The sequence below is a fragment of the Neophocaena asiaeorientalis genome, unplaced genomic scaffold (genome assembly GCF_003031525.2).
Source record: "Neophocaena asiaeorientalis asiaeorientalis breed wild unplaced genomic scaffold, Neophocaena_asiaeorientalis_V1.1 scaffold120, whole genome shotgun sequence".
Classification (NCBI taxonomy): Eukaryota; Metazoa; Chordata; class Mammalia; order Artiodactyla; family Phocoenidae; genus Neophocaena; species Neophocaena asiaeorientalis.
The window spans coordinates 167,984-189,079 of record NW_020185322.1 but is presented as its reverse complement, the minus strand read 5'-3'; the positions used below and the strand labels follow the sequence as shown (position 1 = coordinate 189,079).

The following is a 21,096-nucleotide window of genomic DNA, read 5'->3' as shown; positions in this document are numbered from 1 at the left end:
CCGCCTCCTCCCGCCCGCCCCGGTTACCTGTTCATCTTGTCCCTGTCGTTCAAGCCATTCTTCCCAAGCAACAGAATCTGCTGCACTTTGGCGACGTTGCCCACGCTGGCAGCTTTGTGGATCTTCCCGAGATCCTTGTCTCGGATGTGGTACTCGGGCCGGGAGTTGATTCGATTACCGCTCTCTCTCCGCGAGCTGGTGAAGGAGCCGAAGGGCGACTCGCCCTTCTTACTTCCGAAGCCAAAAATCTTCTTCATCGCAGAGCCTACAGGCTTCAGACACACCTCACCTCCCCCTCGGCTTCTCACAGTCTCCTGAGCCTAACACTAGCGGTACAGATAAGCCAACGCGGTCTGGCCACAACATCCCAGCTGGGAAACTCCGCGGTTTCTCATGTTTCAGCCCGGACTAACCCTAGCCAAGCGATACAGCTAAACACAGTGCGCGTGCGCGCCTTGTAAGAAGGCGTCACTGCGCTTGCGCACAGAGGACCGGAGACCAGGAGTGCCCAGTGCGCATGTGCGAGGCCCAAGCGTCTGAAATCTCTGCGATTCTTTGTGGGCCGCGCTGGGTTCTTTTCCAACGTTGGTGCGAGCTGGCTGAGCATTTCTGGACGTTTGCAAATGTTAGAATCTCCCGTGAGAAAGTCGTCTTCGCATGCGACTGGGGCTAGAGCGGCGTGGAGCTTCAGGATGCTGAAAGCCACGTCCCCCAGAGAGCTCCCCTAAAAATACTCTCTAAATCTCCTTATCCCTCAGTTTATTCCTTTCCACATCCCTCTGGGCCCCAGGCTTTCTCCATGGAATTTAACAGATGTACCTACAGAAAGCTGTTTTCATGGTTCCAGAGATTGTGGCAACAGGTGTCACCAAGTGCAAACTTAGGAGAAACCAACGCAGGTTCTCCTGATGAAATGAAGACGCGTTTCCGCATGCCTCCTGACCCTCCCCTGTGGCCCAGCGTTCCGTCTGCACATTTTCTTCACTTATATTTTAGTTTTTGCTTTTATTTTCCCCTAATTAAATCTTTAATCAATTCAAGATTTATCTTGGAGCATGGTGTAACATTTGAGAACTTTTAAAAAAATGGTTATCCACTTGTCCCGAACAATCCATCTTTCCTCACCTAGTTTACCCCTTAATCTTACATTTAATTCTCGGATGTTTTTTCTGTTTCTGGTTTTTCCATTCTGGTCTGCTTCTTCTAGCGTCAGTAGTGTATAAAATATAAATATCTATTACAGGTCCAAGGTTCCCCTCCCTATTCTTCCTTTTCAGTATTCTCTTGGAAATGTTTACCTCTGCATTATTTGAGATGAATTTTTAATCACTATGCCAAGCTAAAGAGAGTTCTTTGTGAGATTTTAATTGTAATTAGGTTAAGAGAATTTTAACTGCGAATCAGTCTCTTGTATCAGTGTATCCAGGTACATGTTATGTCTCAATTTGTCTTATTTTATGTCCTTCATTAGCCTTTGGTAGCTTTTTTCATTATGTAAATCCTGTACACTTCTTGATATATCTGTACCTGGGCTTTTTTTTTTGTAATGGTATATTATTCTTTTCATTATAATTTGTAAATGATTATTGTTTGATATCTGTGTATTCTTTTGACAATGAGAGTGAAGAACTTCTTTAAGCTATAATTTTGTAACAGGAGAAAGAGTTGATAGTTTCTGGCAGTACTTAAGGAAGGCACAAACTGGTTGGTATAGATTGAAGAATATTGAAGAATAGTATGCAAATGAAAAAAATCAAGTAGAATGCAAACAAGATACTCTGTTTTTATTGAAGTATAAGATCGTTGCTACAAATTTTAAAAATCAATATAGCTAATTCCCTAAAATTCTACTAGCCAATTTTTTTCAGTAATTAGCTAACTAATAGGGACATCTAACTTTTGTGTTTTCTCTTAATAGTCTCTTTGCTCCTTTGCTTTATCCACCCAAATCTGTTTCCCACTCCTAGATCTAATCATCATAGTGCACTTGTGGAATCTTATCATCTCCATTTTTATGAAACCTCTTATGCTTTATACTTGTCTCATGTTCTTTAAAATTTCCCAAGCTTTAAACAATCTTTTCCCTTGCTTCCATCTTTCTCTATCTGTAATTTGTGTTTCCATCTTTATTCCATTTCTTAGGAATAAAGCAAAATAGGTTGACTCCATACTCCATACTGGTAGAAGCAGGCAACTGTATACAACTGTATACAGAAACTCCTTTTAATGTATTACTTATACAATTACTGTAATTATACAGTTACAATATAATTAAACCAAACCTGGTATTGTGGGTGAAACAGACAGAAGCAGAAGCAGGCTCACAACAACAGTTAATACAAAACCAGCTATCCCCAAACTCAGCAGGTTCCTATTACATTTGTTAATGATTTCAAGATCAAAATCATGTTGATTTTAAGAATTTTTATTAACCAAATTAAAAAGTAACAGATGCCACCATTGCACAAGATGCACCAGCAAAATTTGAAAGTTTGGCAGCCATATTTTACAGCAAGACAAATGCACAGATATTAATTTAGGTACTTATTCTTCAGAGGCCACTTAATGCCATTTTGTGCTTTGTAGGTTGAATGATTTGACAACAAATTGTTTGGAATTAGTGACTCAAAAGTCAGGTGTCCAGACCTTCAGCAGAAATTGCTGCTGGGGGAACTCCCTGGAGGTCCAGAGGTTAGGACTCCTCGCTTCCACTGCAGCAAGCACGAGTTCCATCCCTGGTTGGGGAACGCAGCACAGTCAAAAAAAAAAAAAAGAAAGAAAGAAAGAAAGAAAGCAATTGCACTGAAAAACTCTGGAGGGAGGCAGGGTCCCTGTTGAAGTGATAGCTGGTTCCAGGACAGTGTCTTCACTGGTGAAAGAGCAATGAACAAAAACAAAACAAAAAACAAACAAAAAAACATTTCTCAGGTCTATCCAACTTAGCTGGACCAAATGGTTTTGGTGTGTGAGACTGGTTTCAACTCTGACCACCCACAATTTTCTTCCTATAATAGCCCAACCAGAAAATTATCTTTTGTCCTCTATTTGTCTCCGCAGTACTCCCCAGGGTGACCTGAGACCAGTAAAGGCTCCCTATAGTGACATCTGAAGAAGACTCTGACACTTGCTGATGCAGCCTGGAATGAGGGTCAAAGACACTACGAGGCTGTAGGGAGATAAGAACCACACACCAGGACTCCAGGTAGGTTGTCAAGATTTGGTTGACACTAGTGTTTCTGTATAAACCAGAGATACTCAAGGAGTATATGCTAGGCCAACTCTGAACTTCTGTATGTCCTTTGTCAAATGCTACCTGGGTCCCCAAGCACTTGAAAGCTAAGATTCCCAGATTTCTTTGCAAACACATGCCCTCTAGAAAGTTGTTGTTTAGGGATTTCCCTGGTGGTCCAGGCGTTAAGATTTCATGCTCCCAGTGCCAGGGGCTCAGGTTCGATCCCTGGTCAGGGAACTAGGTGCCACATGCTGCAACTAAAAGAGCCCGAGTGCTGCCAACTAAGACCTGGCACAGCCAAGTAAATAAATAAAAATTTTTTTTAAAAAAAGTAAAGTTGTTGCTTAGAGCTCCCATGCCTATCTAAGACTCAAATAATGCCCTGGTGGTTTCCTGCAATATTTATTTAATAGATATGCTAATGGAATTAATAATGTCAGAGTAATACCTGTTTTATGATGAAAAACATCTGTTATGGATGCCTTAACAAATTCAGGTGGGTCCAGTGAAATTACAATGGTCCTTCATACGTGTAAGGATGAGGCAGAAGTGTCAGAATGATGTGAGAAAGACTCGACAGGTCATTGCTGGCTTTGAAGATGGAAGGGGCCACAAGCCAAGGAATACAGGTGGCCTCTACAAGTCAGAAAAGACAAGAAAACTAATTGTCCTCTAGAACCTCCAGAAAGGAATGCAGCCTTGATTTTAGCTCAGTGAGAATCATTTCAGACCTCTGACCTCCGGAACTATACTATAAATATGTGTGGTTTTAAGCCACGAAATTTGTGGTAATATGTTAAGTGGCCATAGAAAATTATGGAGAGAGGGAGCTAGGAAGAATGGAAGAAGTGGAGGTAGAGGGAAACAAAGAGGATTGGGTAGAGAGAGTCTAAAGTTGCAGCACAGTTCTAACAACATTTCTGGCCAGGCCAAAGGGGAATCCTGGAGCCAACATCATATGAAAAATAAATCCCGCATCTTCCAGGAATGGGCCTGTATTTTACCCCTATTGTGGGTACAATGGCTGGGAGCAGTCGTGGGAAGCATGGGCATAGGACAGACACAGACGTGGATCCAGAAGGACAGCTGCTGGGGCTGTCAGTCTACTATGTGTCCCAAGTAGGTTCCCTAGTTTGCCCAGGACTGGGGCATTCTTGGGACACAGGACCATCAGTGATAAAACCAAGACAGTCTTGGGAAAACTGGCATGGTTGGTTACCCTGTCCCTAGCACTGGAGACCTGATCTGAGCATTTTCATGCCCAACATACCCCTCATCTCTGTGGGCCCCTTAGGATAATTTCTGCTTATCATGGCAGTTTATAGCTGGAAAAAATTTTCACCTTCTTCCTACCTTCGCTACCTAGCCAGAGTAGACACCATCTGTGACTCCTGAGATTCCGTAGGCAGACTGGGGTGTTTGTAACTTTTCTTTGTAACTCTCAAACATTGAAACTCATTAAGAATGCAAGTTAAAATTTCAGCTGTTTTACTTCCATACTTGTCCCCCATAGAATCCAGACTATCCCCTGTGTCCCTGACCCCCCAGCATTGTGAGGATATAGAGCACCAGTTGGCAACGTGCCTACTTTAGCCCTTCCAAGGGTCTTTGCTTCCTATGAGAAGGCACTGAGCTTATTTTCTCTTATTCTTATTATCATTCTCTTATTGGTACTGAGCTTATTTTCTCATGACTATAGTCAGCCAGCAATGCACTTCCATCTACAAGAAAAATGGGTCGGCATCTCTACTTCATAAAGTCTTAAGCCATTTTTTGCTTGAGTCTGTGGCAAACATAGGACCTCTTAGTTTTATAGGGAGCTGATACCAAGAAAGGTGTTATGGCCATCCCTTTTGTGGCCAAACTTTTTTCACTGGAAACAAATTAGGTGCCTCAGTCACCAACGTGGGACCCAAGTGGGTTCTAAGAGGGGAAGGAGGTAGGGCATAAAGCTTAACATCACCCCTCAGAACCTTGCACGTGGGGGACCCAGTGTTAGGAGAATGAGGCATAGCTACATCCACTCTCACTACTAAGGTCTTCCTTCTTTCATATTTATTTTCTTATTTATATTTTCTAACTTTTCAGCAATAAACATATGTTGCTTTTGCACAGACATATAGTGATTTGTTTCTAGTTAAAATAAAATAGCTTTAAATATGTTTAAAGAAAGTTAAGATAAATTAAATTTTTTCTGTTAGATTATAAAATATATAATTAGTAAATATAAAAATATAATTATTAAATACTAGCCTACAGAAGAATAAGCATATTACTGGAAAACAGTAAGAGGTGAGAACTTATTAACATAAGAGAAACTATACAAATCAATGAGAATGATATAGATTATTAATAAATGGTTTGGGAAAAATCAATTAGTGATAAGCAGTAACTACATATCTCAACATATACACCAAAAGAAACTCCAGGTTAGTAAAAATATTTAGTCTTTTTAATGAAACCATTAAATATTTTAGAAGAAAATATGGATGAGTGGTATTATTTATAAGTTTTTGAAGATTTTTCAAACAAAAACAATGGAAGTGTCAAAAGAAAATATCAGTACATTTGGCCACATAAAATTTGTGACCAAAAAATTTAGTATAGGGCATTCCCTGGCGGTCCAGTGGTTAGGACTTGGCGCTTTTGCTGCCAGGGCCGGTGCAGCCACACACACACACACACACACAAAATCAGTATAAATGCAAATACAGATAAGGCATTAACATGCATAATTAATAAAACATTCTTTGTTTACAATCAAGGAACTAAATATTTTAAAAAGGTTTTTTGATGCGGACCATTTTTAAAGTCTTCACTGAATTTGTTACAATATTGCTTGTTTTATGTTTTGGTTATTTTGGCTGTGAGGCGTGAAGGATCTTAGCTCCCCAACCAGGGATCAAACCCACACCCGCTGCACTGGAAGGCGAAGTCTTAACCACTGCACCACCTAGGAAGTCCCCTAAATTTTTTTTTTAATGATCAAAGGATACAATCAGTTCACAAATTAACCATGGGTACCAGAAGCTTTCTACTCTTACTTGATATGGATAGGGGTTCAACTTCATCATCTTGCCTCAAGACAACATTTGCTCATCAATGCTGATAATTCTGTGGTAATTTAATCCACCAAGATCTTGATATTCTCACTACCTTACAGGACATCAAATTTACCCATTATGTGGATGACTTCATGCTGATGGTATTAGGTGCATAGGAAATAGGAGATAGTTTGAAAGTTCTGGTAAAAATTTATTTTCCCACTGTTATGATTTATGTTAACGCCTCTTTAAAAAAAATCAGCATTATCCATTTAAAGAAATATTTCCCCCAGAGTTAAGCACAAATCCTAAACATCACCTTGGCATCACAAGTAATTTACAAAATATAATGCTAACCATATAATCAGTTCTAACAGTGACCAACAGCAGCTTTGGTGGATAAATGAAATTTGTGATTCGGCGTACTGAGAAGCATAGTAACAGTTCACTTTTAGAAAAGGTGTATTTAAAAAATAAAAGAAAAGGTGTATTTTTTATAAAACCCAACCAAGAGAGACATTCTTTTTACCTTATATGTACTCCTTTAACAACTCTTTCTTCAAATTTTATATGAGAGGATTTGAGGAGATCTTATGACACTAAGAAGTAGCATGAACTTAAGAATCTTAAAATCTAACAAGGATGAAGCAGCATACAGAAAGCGGAACCAGGGTACAAGTATGCACTTGCCCTCCTATCAACTTCCCAAACAGGAAGAAAAAAAAATCACATTAAGTTTTGATAAATTTTGAAGTCAGTTTTCTTTGTGCTATAACAGTATAAAACATTATCTTTCAGCAAAATTAAAAATAAAAAATTATGTACCTTTTGGCCTAGCAGAGTTAATGCTGACAAGATGCTTCTACTTGGTGGGAGCTATGCTCCCTCCACCAGGAAACATTGTGCATCAGGCTTTGCATAGTTTTTTTTTTTTTTAATTAATTAATTAATTTAGGCTGCGCTGGGTCTTCATTGCTGCACGTGGGATTTCTCTAGTTGTGGCGAGCGGGGGCTACTCTTCGTTGCGGTGCATGGGCTTCTCACTGCAGTGGCTTCTCTTGTTGCAGAGCACGGGCTCTAGGAGCGTGGGCTTCAGTAGTTGTGGCACGCAGGCTCAGCAGTTGTGGCTCGCAGGCTCTAGAGTGCAGGCTCAGCAGTTGTGGCACACGGGCTTAGTTGCTTTGAGGCATTTGGGATCTTCCAGGACCAGGGATCGAACCCATGTCCCCTGCACTGGCAGCAGATTCTCAACCACTGCGCTACCAGGGAAGCCCCAGGCTTTGCATAGTTTGATTCACAAATTTCTTATAATCATTCAGTCATTTGATATTTTGGTTATAGTTGATTTGAGTTTCTTTTTAGATAACGATGCTTATTTCCGAATAATATAAACACAGTCTCTCTTTTGTTCTTCCTGGAAATCCTTTAGCAACCATCTTCTCCAATCCTCCATATTTTGTCTCTTCTTTCTCCGTCTTCGTGCACCTCTGTCTCTTTCATCACCTAGTTCAGAATTTCCAGGAGAGTTATACAGACATTCCTAACATCTCAAGTTTACCAACAACTGGTCTTTAACATGCCTCAGGACTGTGAATGGAGACAACTGGTTGATCAAAGATAAAACACATCTTGTATGAAATCAATCCAGAATACTTAAGGAATTTCACATGCTGCAGATCTTAAAGTAATCTTTTTATCCAGTTAACAGATCCTTCTATGTAAAAGATACTGTTAGCCTGGCACTCAGTCCTACCTTGCACATTTTATCTTCCAAAAAAGAAGGCAGATTTTCCTCAGGAAGACATTCCATCTTCTTTATTGTTATAGTCACTGCGATATTTTCAAAGATGAAAAGAACACTTACTACTCATATCCTCTACGGCATTATTTAACCATCTATGGAGAATCTGACCCATCTGTTCCAGTGCTCTGCCTGATGGGGGAATTAGGATCAATCTACTGAATGCCTATGATTCTTTCACTCACTGAAAATGTATTAGCTGTCTACCTATAAAGCACTCCATTTAGTCTTAGAGATACAAGTGTTCAAGATTTCTTCCTAGAACTCAACATCAGGTGGGAAAAGGCAGACACAGAAACAATAAATTAGAGAACAGCTTTTTCTTTCTTCTTCTTCTTCTTCTTTTGGCCGCGCCACGTGGCATGCAGGATCTTAGTTTCCGGACCAGGGTTTGAACCTGTGCGCCCTGCATTGGGAGTGCGGAGTCCTAACCACTGGACCACCAGGGAAGTCCCCAAGAACAGCTTCTTATGAACATACAAATCAAATGCTATGGAGAAAAACAGTTGGACATGTAGCCTAAATGGAAAAGGGCTGTAGAGAAAGACTAAGAAGTCATCAGCATACAGATGATACAAAAATATAGAGAGAAGCTAAAAGGACCAAGGATATATATATAACCTTAGAGTTTACCAACATAAAATGAAGAGCAAAGAATAAGATCCCACAAAATAATTCCTGAATTTTAACATAATCATAAAAATGTTATCAATAGAATAAAGGGGGAAATAAGAGCTGTAATCAACTAAAAGCAGTTTCTCTTGTCCCCATTTTAACAATAAATAGATCATTCTACTAATCCCTAGATTAGCTATTTCAATATTAAAAGTATTAAACTGATAATGATTATGGAAATATAACATGACTAAACTGCATAGGAATTTTAAGGGGAAAGAATACTGAACCATAATATAGTACAATAAAATATCATATAAGGGGGAAGAGGAAATAAAATGATATAAAAAATACCAAGACTTTTATGTTGCTTCCATGATGTTTTGGATATTGCAAATAGTGCTGCTATGAACACCGGGGTGCATGTGTCTTTTCGATAAATGTCCACTGACAGGTGAATGGATGAAGAAGATGTAGTATACATATACGATGGAATATTACTCAGCCATAAAAAAGAATGAAATAATGCCATTTGCAGCAACATGGATGGACCTAGAGATTATTATATTAAGTGAAGTCAAGTCAGAGAAAGACATCATGATATCACTTATATGTGGAATCTAAAAAAAAATGATACAAATGATACGTTTTATTTACGAAGCAGAAATAGACTCACAAACATAGAAAACAAATTTATGGTTCCCAAAGGGGATAGCAGGGGGATGGTGGTGGGAGATAAATTAGGAGTTTGGGATTAACATATACATACTACTATATATAAAACAGATAAACAAGGACCTACTGTATAGCACAGGGAACTATACTCAATATCTTGTAATAACCTATAATGGAAAGGAATCTGGAAAAGAATATAAATAGATATATATGTATAACTGAATCACTTTGCTGTACACTTGAAATACAACACTGTAAATTAACTATACTTCAATAAAAATTTTAAAAAATACTAAGACATTAGAAGCTTTGTTAAAAGTTACTCACACACATACCCCATACATGATTATGATGGAAATTACACAAATATTTCAATTTTGAAAAATCTTATGAATAGAATTATATCACCCAGAAAAGTGTTCAAACAAAAATCTGTTAATATATGTAACCACTATTTTTGACTCATGGGATATAATTAGAAGGCAACTTCATCTCCCACTACCCTTTTAAATATTCAGAGGTTCTTCTCCCAAGCCAGGTTGAAAACCCTTACTCTCAAGTAATAAGTCCAGAGTTGCTTTATCTCACAAAGCACTGAAAAACAATGTCCAGCCCCACATAACTATACGAAACTATAAAAATGCCAAGTCAGAGTTAATCAGCTAGGCCATGCTACAGGCAGACCACCTGCAGTAAGGGTGGAAAGCAGGCATGGTCCCCTTCCTTCAGCTGGCTAATTAGGGTTTCCCATGATGCCAGGTTCAAAACTGCAGGGGGCGGTAGAGTTCTCATGTGAGATGGTTTTGAGCAGTCTGGATCTGGCAATTGTTTTAAAGCTGACTCTTTCTCTCAGGGGCATTTCTGAGCCCAGAGCTGTTCTCACCTGTAACTCCCTTGACCTAAGTGAATGTAATCCATTCTTTCTTCTCCGTTCTTAAGGAATCCAGAGCCCCACTTTGGACTATCCTGTTCTGAGGCCTGTTCACGCCTCTGAGTGGCCCTTTTGTGCGGTATCCAACGTGGATCCACCACCATGGCTCACTTTCTCTCTTTCAGGCTTGACTAACATCTGGTCCTCGATAAGCACTCAAACAGTCTTTGTCAAAGCAAATGCTGAGAGTGCAGAACTGTCTCATCACATTAGCAGTTCTTCTCCTGTCCTGAGCCAAAGCAACCTACCAGTTCCTTCAGATTCCAGGTTCCCTGGGTATGAGTTACATACCTGCTCCCAGAACTGCAGGAGATTAGATTCATATCAAGTTCCCCAAACTAGGTTTTACAACCTCTCTCCCTCTCACCCTCTCTCTTTGGCAGCTCTGTAATTTCTTTTTTCATGAAATACATTCTCAAATTCATAACAGATTAGCTATCCATTATATTCCCATATGAAGCATTGATACATAACTAAACTAAGTTTCTGTTTTAAAAGGTGGGGAGGGGTGTGTGTCGGGGAATCACATTCTTGCCCAAAAGAATAGGGATTCATGTGACAGAATGGGGGCAGGGGAGAATCTGCATAGAAATAAAATCCTCAGTTCAAATGTATCAACTCTCCAAATTTTATGTCCACGACTAGGTGTTATTTTTTCAATTCAAAGATCAAGTCTACATTCCAACATATTTTATTAAAATGTTACATACTTACATTAAGAAAAATGCTTATAACTAGCCAGATGGTAGTAACTCAGTATTTACTTTAAAATGAATATGAACAAAGAATATCTAAAAATAAAACATTTATCAATTACCACAAGTAATCTATTTAATAGGTATAGGTTACTTGTAAAACTCTGGCATTGTGGTAGCTTTCAATGGACAGCTTTAAAAAGTTTACAAGTCCTCTCAAAGTCCATTCTTATTAAACTGATTTGGTTGAAATGTGACTCAGAATAAGCTGGGGAAATATACTTTTGGCATGATGAGGGGAGGAGGTTGACAAATCATCTCCTTTTTTTTTTTAAACATCTTTATTGGGGTATAACTGCTTTACAATGGTGTGTTTCTGCTTTATAACAAAGTGAATCAGTTATACATATACATATGTTCCCATATCTCTTCCCTCTCCATTTTTTAAAAAGCAGCTATAAATTTGGATAAACTGTTTAATAAAACAGCCATTTCAGCACTCTGGAAATTAACTGAAGATCTGCAACAAACTAAGAAGTGCTTATTCATGAAACCCAGTCAGGGAAAGAAGCTGTGAGCCTGTGGGATTACTGTGCTGCCACATCCTGGGCCAGGTCTACGGGTGCAGTAGTTCAACCAGGGCAAGAGCAGACCCAGGGAACAAGGCTTGTTGTCACTGCCAGAGGGGACTCATTTGATATGATGCACTGTAAGTTAACCTGGGAGCTCAGTGGTAAGCAAACAAGGCTCAGTGAGGTTGTAGTCCTGTTTGGGGCAAACAACAGAGTAGCTAGGGATTTCACCGGAAGTTCTAGGAGGTAAGACAGCCATCTGGGTTTGATAAGCACTCTATATACTCCAGATGTACAGGCATGCAAAGCGGAAATTGAAGCTGGTTCAGGCCACCCACATACCCATGGTTGCCAAAGCCTGCACATATGCCCAAGGGAGAAGCAAAAAAGCCCAGCAGAAAGCACAGACCAGAGCAGACTTGAAAATGACCTGAACACTGAATGTACTTGCCAGCTCACACAGATCCATTGGCAGAGTGGAGGCCTGACTGATGGGGTTTGAACACAACCTCTGTCCAATCTTTGGCTATAAGCTAAGCTATGCAATCCAGCAGCAACGCTTAGGAAGCAAGATTTATTATTTTAAAAAACGAGTAGAGACATTGATGACTGCACACTGCTGTGGAGACAGATTTCACAAATTTACTGGTGGCAAGTTACTAAATAAAACAAGAACAACCCTCTGGGGAAAAATTCAGAATTAGTAATTGCTACATTATCTGAAATTCAACAAGATTACAAGCAAAGAAAGAAGAAAGTGTACCCTTACTGAGGAAGAAAAGCATTCAATAGGAACTGAGTATATCTCCAGATGTTAGAATGAGCAAAGACTTAAAAGCAGCTATTATGAACATGTTCAAAGAACTAATGGAATTCATGTTTAAAAAATTAATGAGAGCTATGATGAAAATAATGCAATGTATGAAGAATCTCAGTAAAGAGATACAAGGTATATGAAAGAACCAGATAGAAACTTGGAGCTGAAGAATATAATATATGAAATGAAAAATTCAGTTGAAAGAAGAAGAAAGAATCAGTGAACTTGAAGCTGAATCAACAGAAAGTATTCAATCTGAAGAGGAGAGGGAGAAAAGCAATGAAAAAAATGAACAAAGCCTCAGAAACCAGATCAACATATGTGAAAGGAGAATCCCAGAAGAGAGAAAGGGCAAATAAATATATTTGAAGAAATAATTGCCAAAAACGTCTCAAATCTGATGAAAAACATTAATCTACAGATCCAAGAAGTTCAACGAATCCCAAATAGGAAAAACTCAAGAATGTCCACATTTATAAACATCATAGTCAAACTGTTAAAAGACAAGGCTAAGAAAAAATTCTTGAAAGCAGCAAGTGAAAAACAACCTATCGGTAAAGGAGACCAAAATTACCATTAACAGCTGGCTTTTCACCAAAAATAATGGAAGTCAGAGGCTGTGGGACGACACATTCAAAGAGATTAAAGAATAAACTGTTGGACTTCCCTGGTGGCGCAGTGGTTGAGAGTCCGCCTGCCGATGCAGGGGACACAGGTTCGTGCCACAGTCCGGGAAGATCCCACATGCTGCGGAGTGGCTAGGCCTGTGAGCCATGGCTACTGAGCCTGCGCATCTGGAGCCTGTGCTCCGCAACAGGAGAGGCCACAACAGTGAGAGGGCCATGTACCGCGAAAAAAAAAAAAAAGAATAAACTGTTAATCATGTATTCTATATCCAGCAAAAATATTCTTAAAAAACAAAGGCAAAATAAAGACATCCCCAGATAAAGACAGAGGATTTAAGATTATATAAACCAGTAGTTAATCATTGTATTAAGTTGTTGTAACACGTACAGATGTAACATGACAACAATAGCACAAAGGAAAGAAAAGGAGATATACTGGAACAAATTTACTACATTTTGACAGAATTAAACTTGTATTATTTTGAAGGAGGCTGTGATTAAGAGTGATAAATGCATACTGTCATCCCTAGAGCAACTGCTAAGACATAACTCACAATAGGAGGAACAGGGAATTTCCTGTTAGTCCAGTGGTTAGGACTCCGTTCTCTCACTGCCAAGGGCCCGGGTTCAATTCCTGTTGGGGAACTAAGATCCCACAAGCCATGCTGTGCAGCCAAAAAAAAAGAAGAGGAACACAGGGATCTCTTTAGATATGAGAAAAACAGAAAACAAATAGCAAATGGCAGATGTAAAAGCAACTACATAAATATCAAATATGAATGAACTAAACATCCTACTCAAACAACAGAGAGTTTCAGACTGGATTTAAAAAAAAAACAAGATCCATATGATAAAGGACTTGTTTTTAGAATATATGATCTTTTACAACACAGAAGACAACAACCCAAAGAGGGAAGGGAGGATTTCAACAGACATTTCTCCAAAGACGATATACAAATGACCAAAAGCCTAGCAGAGGATGTTCAAAATCACTAGTCCTAGGGAAATGTAAATTAAATCCACAATGAGATTCTACTTCATACCCACTAGATTGGCTTTGTCAAAAAGACAAGACTATAAGAAACACTGTACAATATATGGAGAAACGGGAACCTTCATACACTGGTAGTTGGAACATAAAATTATATAGTTACTTTCAAAACAGTTCATCAGGTTCTTAAAAAGTTAAACAGAAACTCGCCACATCACACAGCAATTTCTAGAAGTCTACCAAGACAAATGAAAACGTGTGTCCACGCAAAGACATGTATACTCATATATATATAAACACAGAGAGAAGCGGAGGGAAGGAGGGGAGGGAAGAGAGGAGAAAGGGAGAAAGGAAGCAGGGGCAATAAAGAATGGGCAAATGAAAATAACTGGTATATCTGAATCAAGGATATATGGAAATTCCTTGTATTATTCTGGTAATGTTTCTCTAAGTTTGAAAGTACATCAAAATTTTAAATTACCCAAATAAAAGGGCAAGAATATCATGTAGCAAGCTCCCTCTACCAACCTCAACGAAGACCATATACAGCTTAAAAGTTACTAGAAAACTGTAGGTAATTTTAATAAAATCACTTCAAGAATATAATATGGTTGTAAAACCAATACAATGTGCTCTAAAATAATTTTTCTACTGAGTTAAAGTCATCTGTAAATTCTGTAACACATTCATATTCACAAAATCTGAATGAAAAATAAACACAACTTTCCATTTCTAACACAGCATAATTCAAAAGTTCACTCTGAACGGGACTGGGTTTTTGGTTTTATTTTGGTTTTAATGCAAAGCATAATTACATAGTTATTCATAATTTGAGGTGTGTTACTTGTTTATTTAACAAAATACTGCTGCTCTGAAATAAACTTCATTTTCAGAGTGATAGTAATGTTAAAAAAAAAAAAAGACCATGAAAATGCAAGCTGCATTTTAAAAAGCTTATAATAATCATTTAAATTCCAATTGTATCTGTAGGTTCACAATTCTCTACTCTTAAGATTTTTAAAAAAACACTTTATATATGGTCAATCTAGATCATAATTAAGTGCATCTTAATGAAGTTTCCACTGATGTATGTAGAAATATGATTTACCAATAGCCAAATAGCATCATTTCTTTATCAAAGATAAGTGGTACTATCTAGAAATAAAGACAATCCTTCATGAATTTTATTTTCCTAAGTAAAAATACTTCCCAAGAGCTAAAGGCACAATTTCTATTCACATCTAGCACTGTAACCAACCATAAAATCATTACTTATTTTCAACTTAATAACTGATTGACATTTCTCAAACAAGCTGTTTTCAATCCTGATAGTTCTTTATTTTCTTTAATAAATTGCTATTTGCAGTAGGTGTCCATCATGAGAATAATCAAAATTAGATAAATGTGACAAAAGACTGACAAAGTGTTTCACACCCTTGAGTGATACCAAGAATGGGAGAAAAGTGTTGCAAAATACGACTACTGCAGTGCTACTTATGGTCTTGCAATAAAACCAACAATGCATCAAGAGCTATCATCTCACATCCAATTTCTTCCCCTCAAGAACAATCTGAATCTCTTTGGCATCCAAAGTCTCATAGGTCAATAAAGCTTCTGCTAGATTTTTGTGCTCTTTTGCATGAGTCTTCAAGATATGTTTTGCTCGCTCATACGAATCCTGAAATACAAAGCAGATATGTAAGAGGCAGAAACCTTAGGAGAAGCAAAAACCCTAAATGAGATAAAAAGCCTTTATGTACCCTAAAAAACTATAAAATCTATTGACTTCTATTTATGAAAGATAAAAGCATTTAAAAGCTTGGTTTCCTAAAGATAACTCTTTCATACTTTCAAATGTTATATTTTTAACCTCAAAATCTATCATAGAGATAACTGAGGACTACTTAAACAAAAAGCTACTTAAGAAATAAAAGTATACATTGTACTCATCTGCTTTCTAAATAAGGTCTGTGAACACAGAAATCTATTTCTCGTTTCAAAATACGTGCTAAAAGGAAAGGGAGTTTGCTCCTTTTGCCTCTTGAGATTCCACCAATTTACTCAATCTAGAATGGCCAGAAAAGATATAATTTCCATTCTTTTACTTGGTAAAACACTTACCTCTCAATACTGTAATACAGTATCATTAAAGGTGATCCCTGACTTCCATACATTTGATTTTTTTTTTTTTTGCAACCCACCTTGAACTTTTCACTTAAATCCTTCAACTCTCTTTCCAAAGGTGAGTCTGAATTAAGTTTATCAGCTTATGAATAACGGCAGTAATAACAGCTCATTTTTGGCAGTGTCATATTTGCCTGTACAATGTTTATGCCAATATTTTACTAGTGAATTATATTTTTGTCCTTATAAAATTGGGTGGAAGATGTAAAAATGAATTTACCAACACCAAGAAACACAGGTCACATAAGCACAATACAATTACTAGACATTTTGAACATAACCACGTCCAAGTAAAATAATCAAATTAAAGAAAATACATAAAATATTAGAAATATATCAGCTAAAGTAGAACTGAATATTTAAATCACAATGTAAATTGTTCTGGGCTTCCCTAGTGGCACAGTGGTTAAGAATCCGCCTGCCAATGCAGGGGACGTGGGTTCAATCCCTGGTCCAGGAAGGTCCCACATGCCATGGAGCAACTAAGCCCATGCGCCACAACCATTGAAGCCCCGCACCACAGCCACTGAAGCCCGCGCCCAGCAACAAGAGAAGCCACCGCAATGAAGAGCAGCCCCTGCTCGCTGCAACTATTCTTCTTAGCCTATGGCCAGAATAAAATAAAGATCCAGTCTATGATCAGGGGTTCCAGTCTATGTCAAAGATCCAGTCTATGACATATTTAATCACGGCAGCAACGGTGCGCCTATTAACTTTATAAAACAGAGGAACTTTAGGTTTTTTGCAAGCACCCAAATATTTAGGCACATTTTGACTAAATAGATAAATAAACATTAAAAAAAAAAGATCATTACCCTCAGAAGGATTCTGATTTCCTGTTCAATAGCAGATTGAGTTTCTGGACTCAGTTTCCCTGTATCACTGTAGGTCATAACTCCAAGCTAAAATCAATGAAAAGAAAGAAATCCAACAGAAAAACCTCCAACACTAATGTATGTAACAGAGGAAGTACTATCCTATACATAAGAAAATAAATATCATGGGGGCAAGGAAAAAATACAATATAAAAATGCCCTTGAGGGCAAAAAAACTTCATTATTCTTCTGCAAGTATAATACTAAAAAGTGTGAGCAAGAGAGAAAATTTTAAATCCTAAGTACTGTTCTGAGTACCTTCTTAGAAAACTTTAGCAGCTATTCTGGTCCAGAAATCCACACTTCACAGAGTACTGGAATTGCTTTATGGAGCCACAGTGATAATGTAGGAACGTGAAGTATGTGGAAAGGGCAAAGTAAGCAAGCTCAACAAGTAGGTCTTCGATGTCATATGAATAAAAAAAGCTAAAGAATTTATATTATCATTTGGTTAATTCATGAAGTAATAACTCTTACTGTTTGAGCAGCTAGAATGGAAAGAGTATGTTACATTTCTCAGAAAATGACATTTAGTTTAGAGTAAGCTTTGTTAAATCCACCTGGAATGAGATAGGGGAAAATCTATCAACTTATAATGAGAGCCCTATCTCACAAAGAGACACTTGGCACATCAACATTTGATACATGAGGAAGGATTAAAATTAGCCATTACCTTTTCACTCATTCCAAATTTGGTGACCATCTGCTTTGCTATTTTGGTTGCATTATCAAAATCACTGGAAGCACCTAAAATTTTAAAATATACATAAAACTCAAGTTAAAAAAAAATCTTTAAACCAACAAACACAATTTGAACCAAAGCTATTCTTTACAGCCAACCTGTTGTAATATGATCAGCTCCAAATATAAGTTCCTCTGCCACTCTTCCTCCCATACTGACATCCATCTGAGCAAGAAGCTGAGCTCTAGTTTCGTTCCATCGATCATTCTCAGGCAACAGGGACACCTAGACAATTGAAAAACAAAGAAAAAATTCAGACACAGTTTTGAAACACTTACATTAATTAACCTGAATTATCATTTGTCTCCCATGACCTTACTTAATACCATGATGCTGAAAGCTCAGCGGCATTTAATAGAGATGGTCATGGTGATTGATGACCAAACCAGCTATGTATAAAATGAGGAAAGCAAAAGTGCAGTTTATAAATAATAAGTAGTTAATGCTGCAATACAACTGTTTGTCCCTCGTTGCACAAAAATGTTTAAAACGTCTATAGGGACGTCCCTGGTGGTGCAGTGGTTAAGAATTTGCCTGCCAATACAGGGGACATGGTTCGAGCCCTGGTCTGGGAAGATCCCACATGCTGCAGAGCAACTCAGCCTGTGCGCCACAACTACTGGGCCCGCGCTCTAGAGCCTGCAAGCCACAATCACTGAGCCCATGTACCACAACTACTGAAGCCCGCGCGCCTAGAGCCTGTGCTCTGCAACAAGAGAAGCCACTGCAATAAGCCCACGCACTGCAATGAAGAGCAGCCCCCTCTCACTTCAACGAGAGAAAGCCCGCATGCAGCAAAGAAGACCCATCACAGCCAAAAATAAAATTAAATAAATAAAAATAAAATGTCTATAATTAGATATGAAAATGAAACTTCTACTCAATGAGAAAAAACTTAGAAAAACTATTGAACCAGTCACTATGATACATAATTTCTTTTGAGGGTAAAAGAACAACTACATATTTAAGAATTATATTTTGCTGTCATTCCTGAATTACATTTCATAATGTAAATATATTATCTGAAATATTAAGGATATCCTTTATTAGCAGATAAATTTCACAAGTATGTCTGATTTCAAGACAGTTGAGGAAGTTAAAGTATCAACACACCTAGGAAGTAGCTGAATTTTCCTTTGAAATGTTTTCATCAGCAATTTCCTATATAAGCTCCTGGGGAGCACTATCTGAAAGAAAAGAAAAACTAAAGATACTCACATGTCCAAGTGTTGGCCCTCGTGGCATGATTGTAGCTTTGTTGATAGGCATAGCATCTTTAGTGTAGTATGCAATAATAGCATGACCAGATTCATGATACGCTGTGATCGTTTTGTTTTTGTTATCAATTTCCACACTTCTACGCTCAGGCCCTAAGAATAAAAACTTACTTAAGTAAAATACTCCATTAGGAAGGTATATTTAAATGAATGAAGCTCCTTTGCCTCAAAGTCATTCTTAGAGTAATATGATTTAATATCATTAATAAATATTTTAAAAGTGTGAAAGTTTAAAAAATGAGTTGACTCCACTCTACAACACATGTAAACCATAATTTGTCAACTGAAAACCAAACTGTAAAAACTATCATCTTAATCCTTATATCAAAAGGAAAAGCTTAATTCTATTTCTAGAAAATAAACTTCTAATTTAACAGGAATATCATAACTAACCTGTTTTGAAGGCAATTCAAGATTTAAAATAAAAATTAAATACTGAAAAACAGTAAAATTAACTATTCTTTTATCAGCAATATCAGACAAGAGGAAAGACATGGGCACTCATGCCCCGCAAAGAGTGTAATATAAGTTATATTTGTTCTGTAAGAGGCCAAACTGTGTTGCTCTGTTAGAGTATGTATTTGTATGTTTCTATACCTTTATTTTTTATAAACTTTCTCTCAAAATTAAGAGTTTTTTTCTCGGACTTCCCTGGTGGCACAGTGGTTAAGAATCCACCTGCCAATGCAGGGGACATGGGTTCGTGCTCTGGTCCAGGAAGACTCCACATGCCGCGGAGCAACTAAGCCCGTGTGCCACAGCTACTGAGCCTGAGTTCTAGAGCCCGTGAGCCACAACTACTGAAGCCCACGCTCCTAGAGCCCATGTTCCACAAGAAGAGAAGCCACCACAATGAGAAGCCTGTGCACCGCAATGAAGAGTAGCCCCCGCTCGCAGCAACTAGAGAAAGCCCGCATGCAGCAACAAAGACCCAATGCAGCCAATAAATAAATAAATAGAGCGAAGTACCACCAAACCAAAAATTACCAAGTGGCAATTTAAAAAAAAAGAATTTTTCCTCTAACATAATGAACAGTATAAGATAGGGGAAAAAAAAGAAGAAAAAAAGAAAACCTACCCATTAGGATTTTATCTTTGGAAAACTCTAGTTCCTTCATCGTAACCATTTCTTTTCCATCAACAGCTGCCTTTAAAGCAGCTTGGTTCACAAGATTCTCCAACTCTGCTCCAGAAAAGCCAACAGTACCTCGAGCTATGATTTCTGGATCAACAGCTATATGCAGACAGGACACAATATTAAAATTTCAGAAGAGCTAATAAAAAGCTCTCCATAAAGAACTCACATCGCAAAAGAAAGAAGACAGCCATCATGAACTGTAATTTTACAAAAGCTTACTTCACTAAATTCTAAGGGGAAAAAGCCAAAACTGCTATTAAACACACCATTAAAATTGTCATTGGGACAAATGACAAAAGTTCTTACATTTAAATAACTTTGTGATAAACAAAGAAAGGTAGAGTTGCCAGATAACGATTTACAAACCTTTAATTATGGCCTAACCACAAACTGAAAAAGCACATTCATAGACAACGTTTTGTTTTCAGAATTTCATCTTGGAATAACTTTGGACATAATATCCCCCCTTATTATCGGAAACATATTTGGTTTTATGAATTGATTCAGATATCTTTGAAAATACCGCAGCTTTAATAGCTGCTTTTATTACTCAGGTGGTTCTATAATATTTCCATGTGTTTTGTTTTACAGTTTGCTTCCCCTCTTTTGGCCTCAAAGTGACTATATCATAAGGTACTATGCTCATAATATACAGGTGCTTTTTATATTATTTTATATTTTACATTCATCTAAAGAAACATTTATACATAGATTCATCAAGTATTATCTAAGTACTCAAAGAAAACTCTGTTTAGAATCGGGATTCAAAATGACAGAATCTCTGGATACACATTAATTGAGAAATGGACTTTATGGACAAACAAGAGAGAAAAATAGACATTTAAAGGAATTTGTCTTTTAAGACATCCTGAGTAAGGACC

The 21,096-nt window shown here is 37.7% G+C and overlaps 2 protein-coding genes across 2 annotated transcripts in view; both read right to left on the bottom strand.

Moving 5' to 3' along the window:
• The window catches only part of ANKRD26 (ankyrin repeat domain 26), an 83,604-nt gene extending 83,210 nt beyond the window's left edge, over positions 1 to 394 (bottom strand). Inside the window, exon 1 of the mRNA XM_024734168.1 lies at positions 28 to 394. Within this exon, the coding sequence (XP_024589936.1) occupies positions 28 to 257 (230 nt within the window). The 5' untranslated portion in view covers positions 258 to 394. The remainder of the gene's footprint in view (positions 1 to 27) is intronic.
• A 14,919-nt stretch (positions 395 to 15,313) lies between these two features.
• Positions 15,314 to 21,096, bottom strand: part of YME1L1 (YME1 like 1 ATPase) — a 30,194-nt gene continuing 24,411 nt past the window's right edge. The window contains exons 14-19 of the mRNA XM_024734164.1: positions 20,156 to 20,311; positions 19,019 to 19,170; positions 17,899 to 18,025; positions 17,732 to 17,805; positions 16,999 to 17,085; positions 15,314 to 15,677 (exon numbers count right to left, since the gene is read on the bottom strand). Coding sequence (XP_024589932.1) covers positions 15,534 to 15,677; positions 16,999 to 17,085; positions 17,732 to 17,805; positions 17,899 to 18,025; positions 19,019 to 19,170; positions 20,156 to 20,311 — 740 coding nt within the window. The 3' untranslated portion in view covers positions 15,314 to 15,533. The remainder of the gene's footprint in view (positions 15,678 to 16,998; positions 17,086 to 17,731; positions 17,806 to 17,898; positions 18,026 to 19,018; positions 19,171 to 20,155; positions 20,312 to 21,096) is intronic.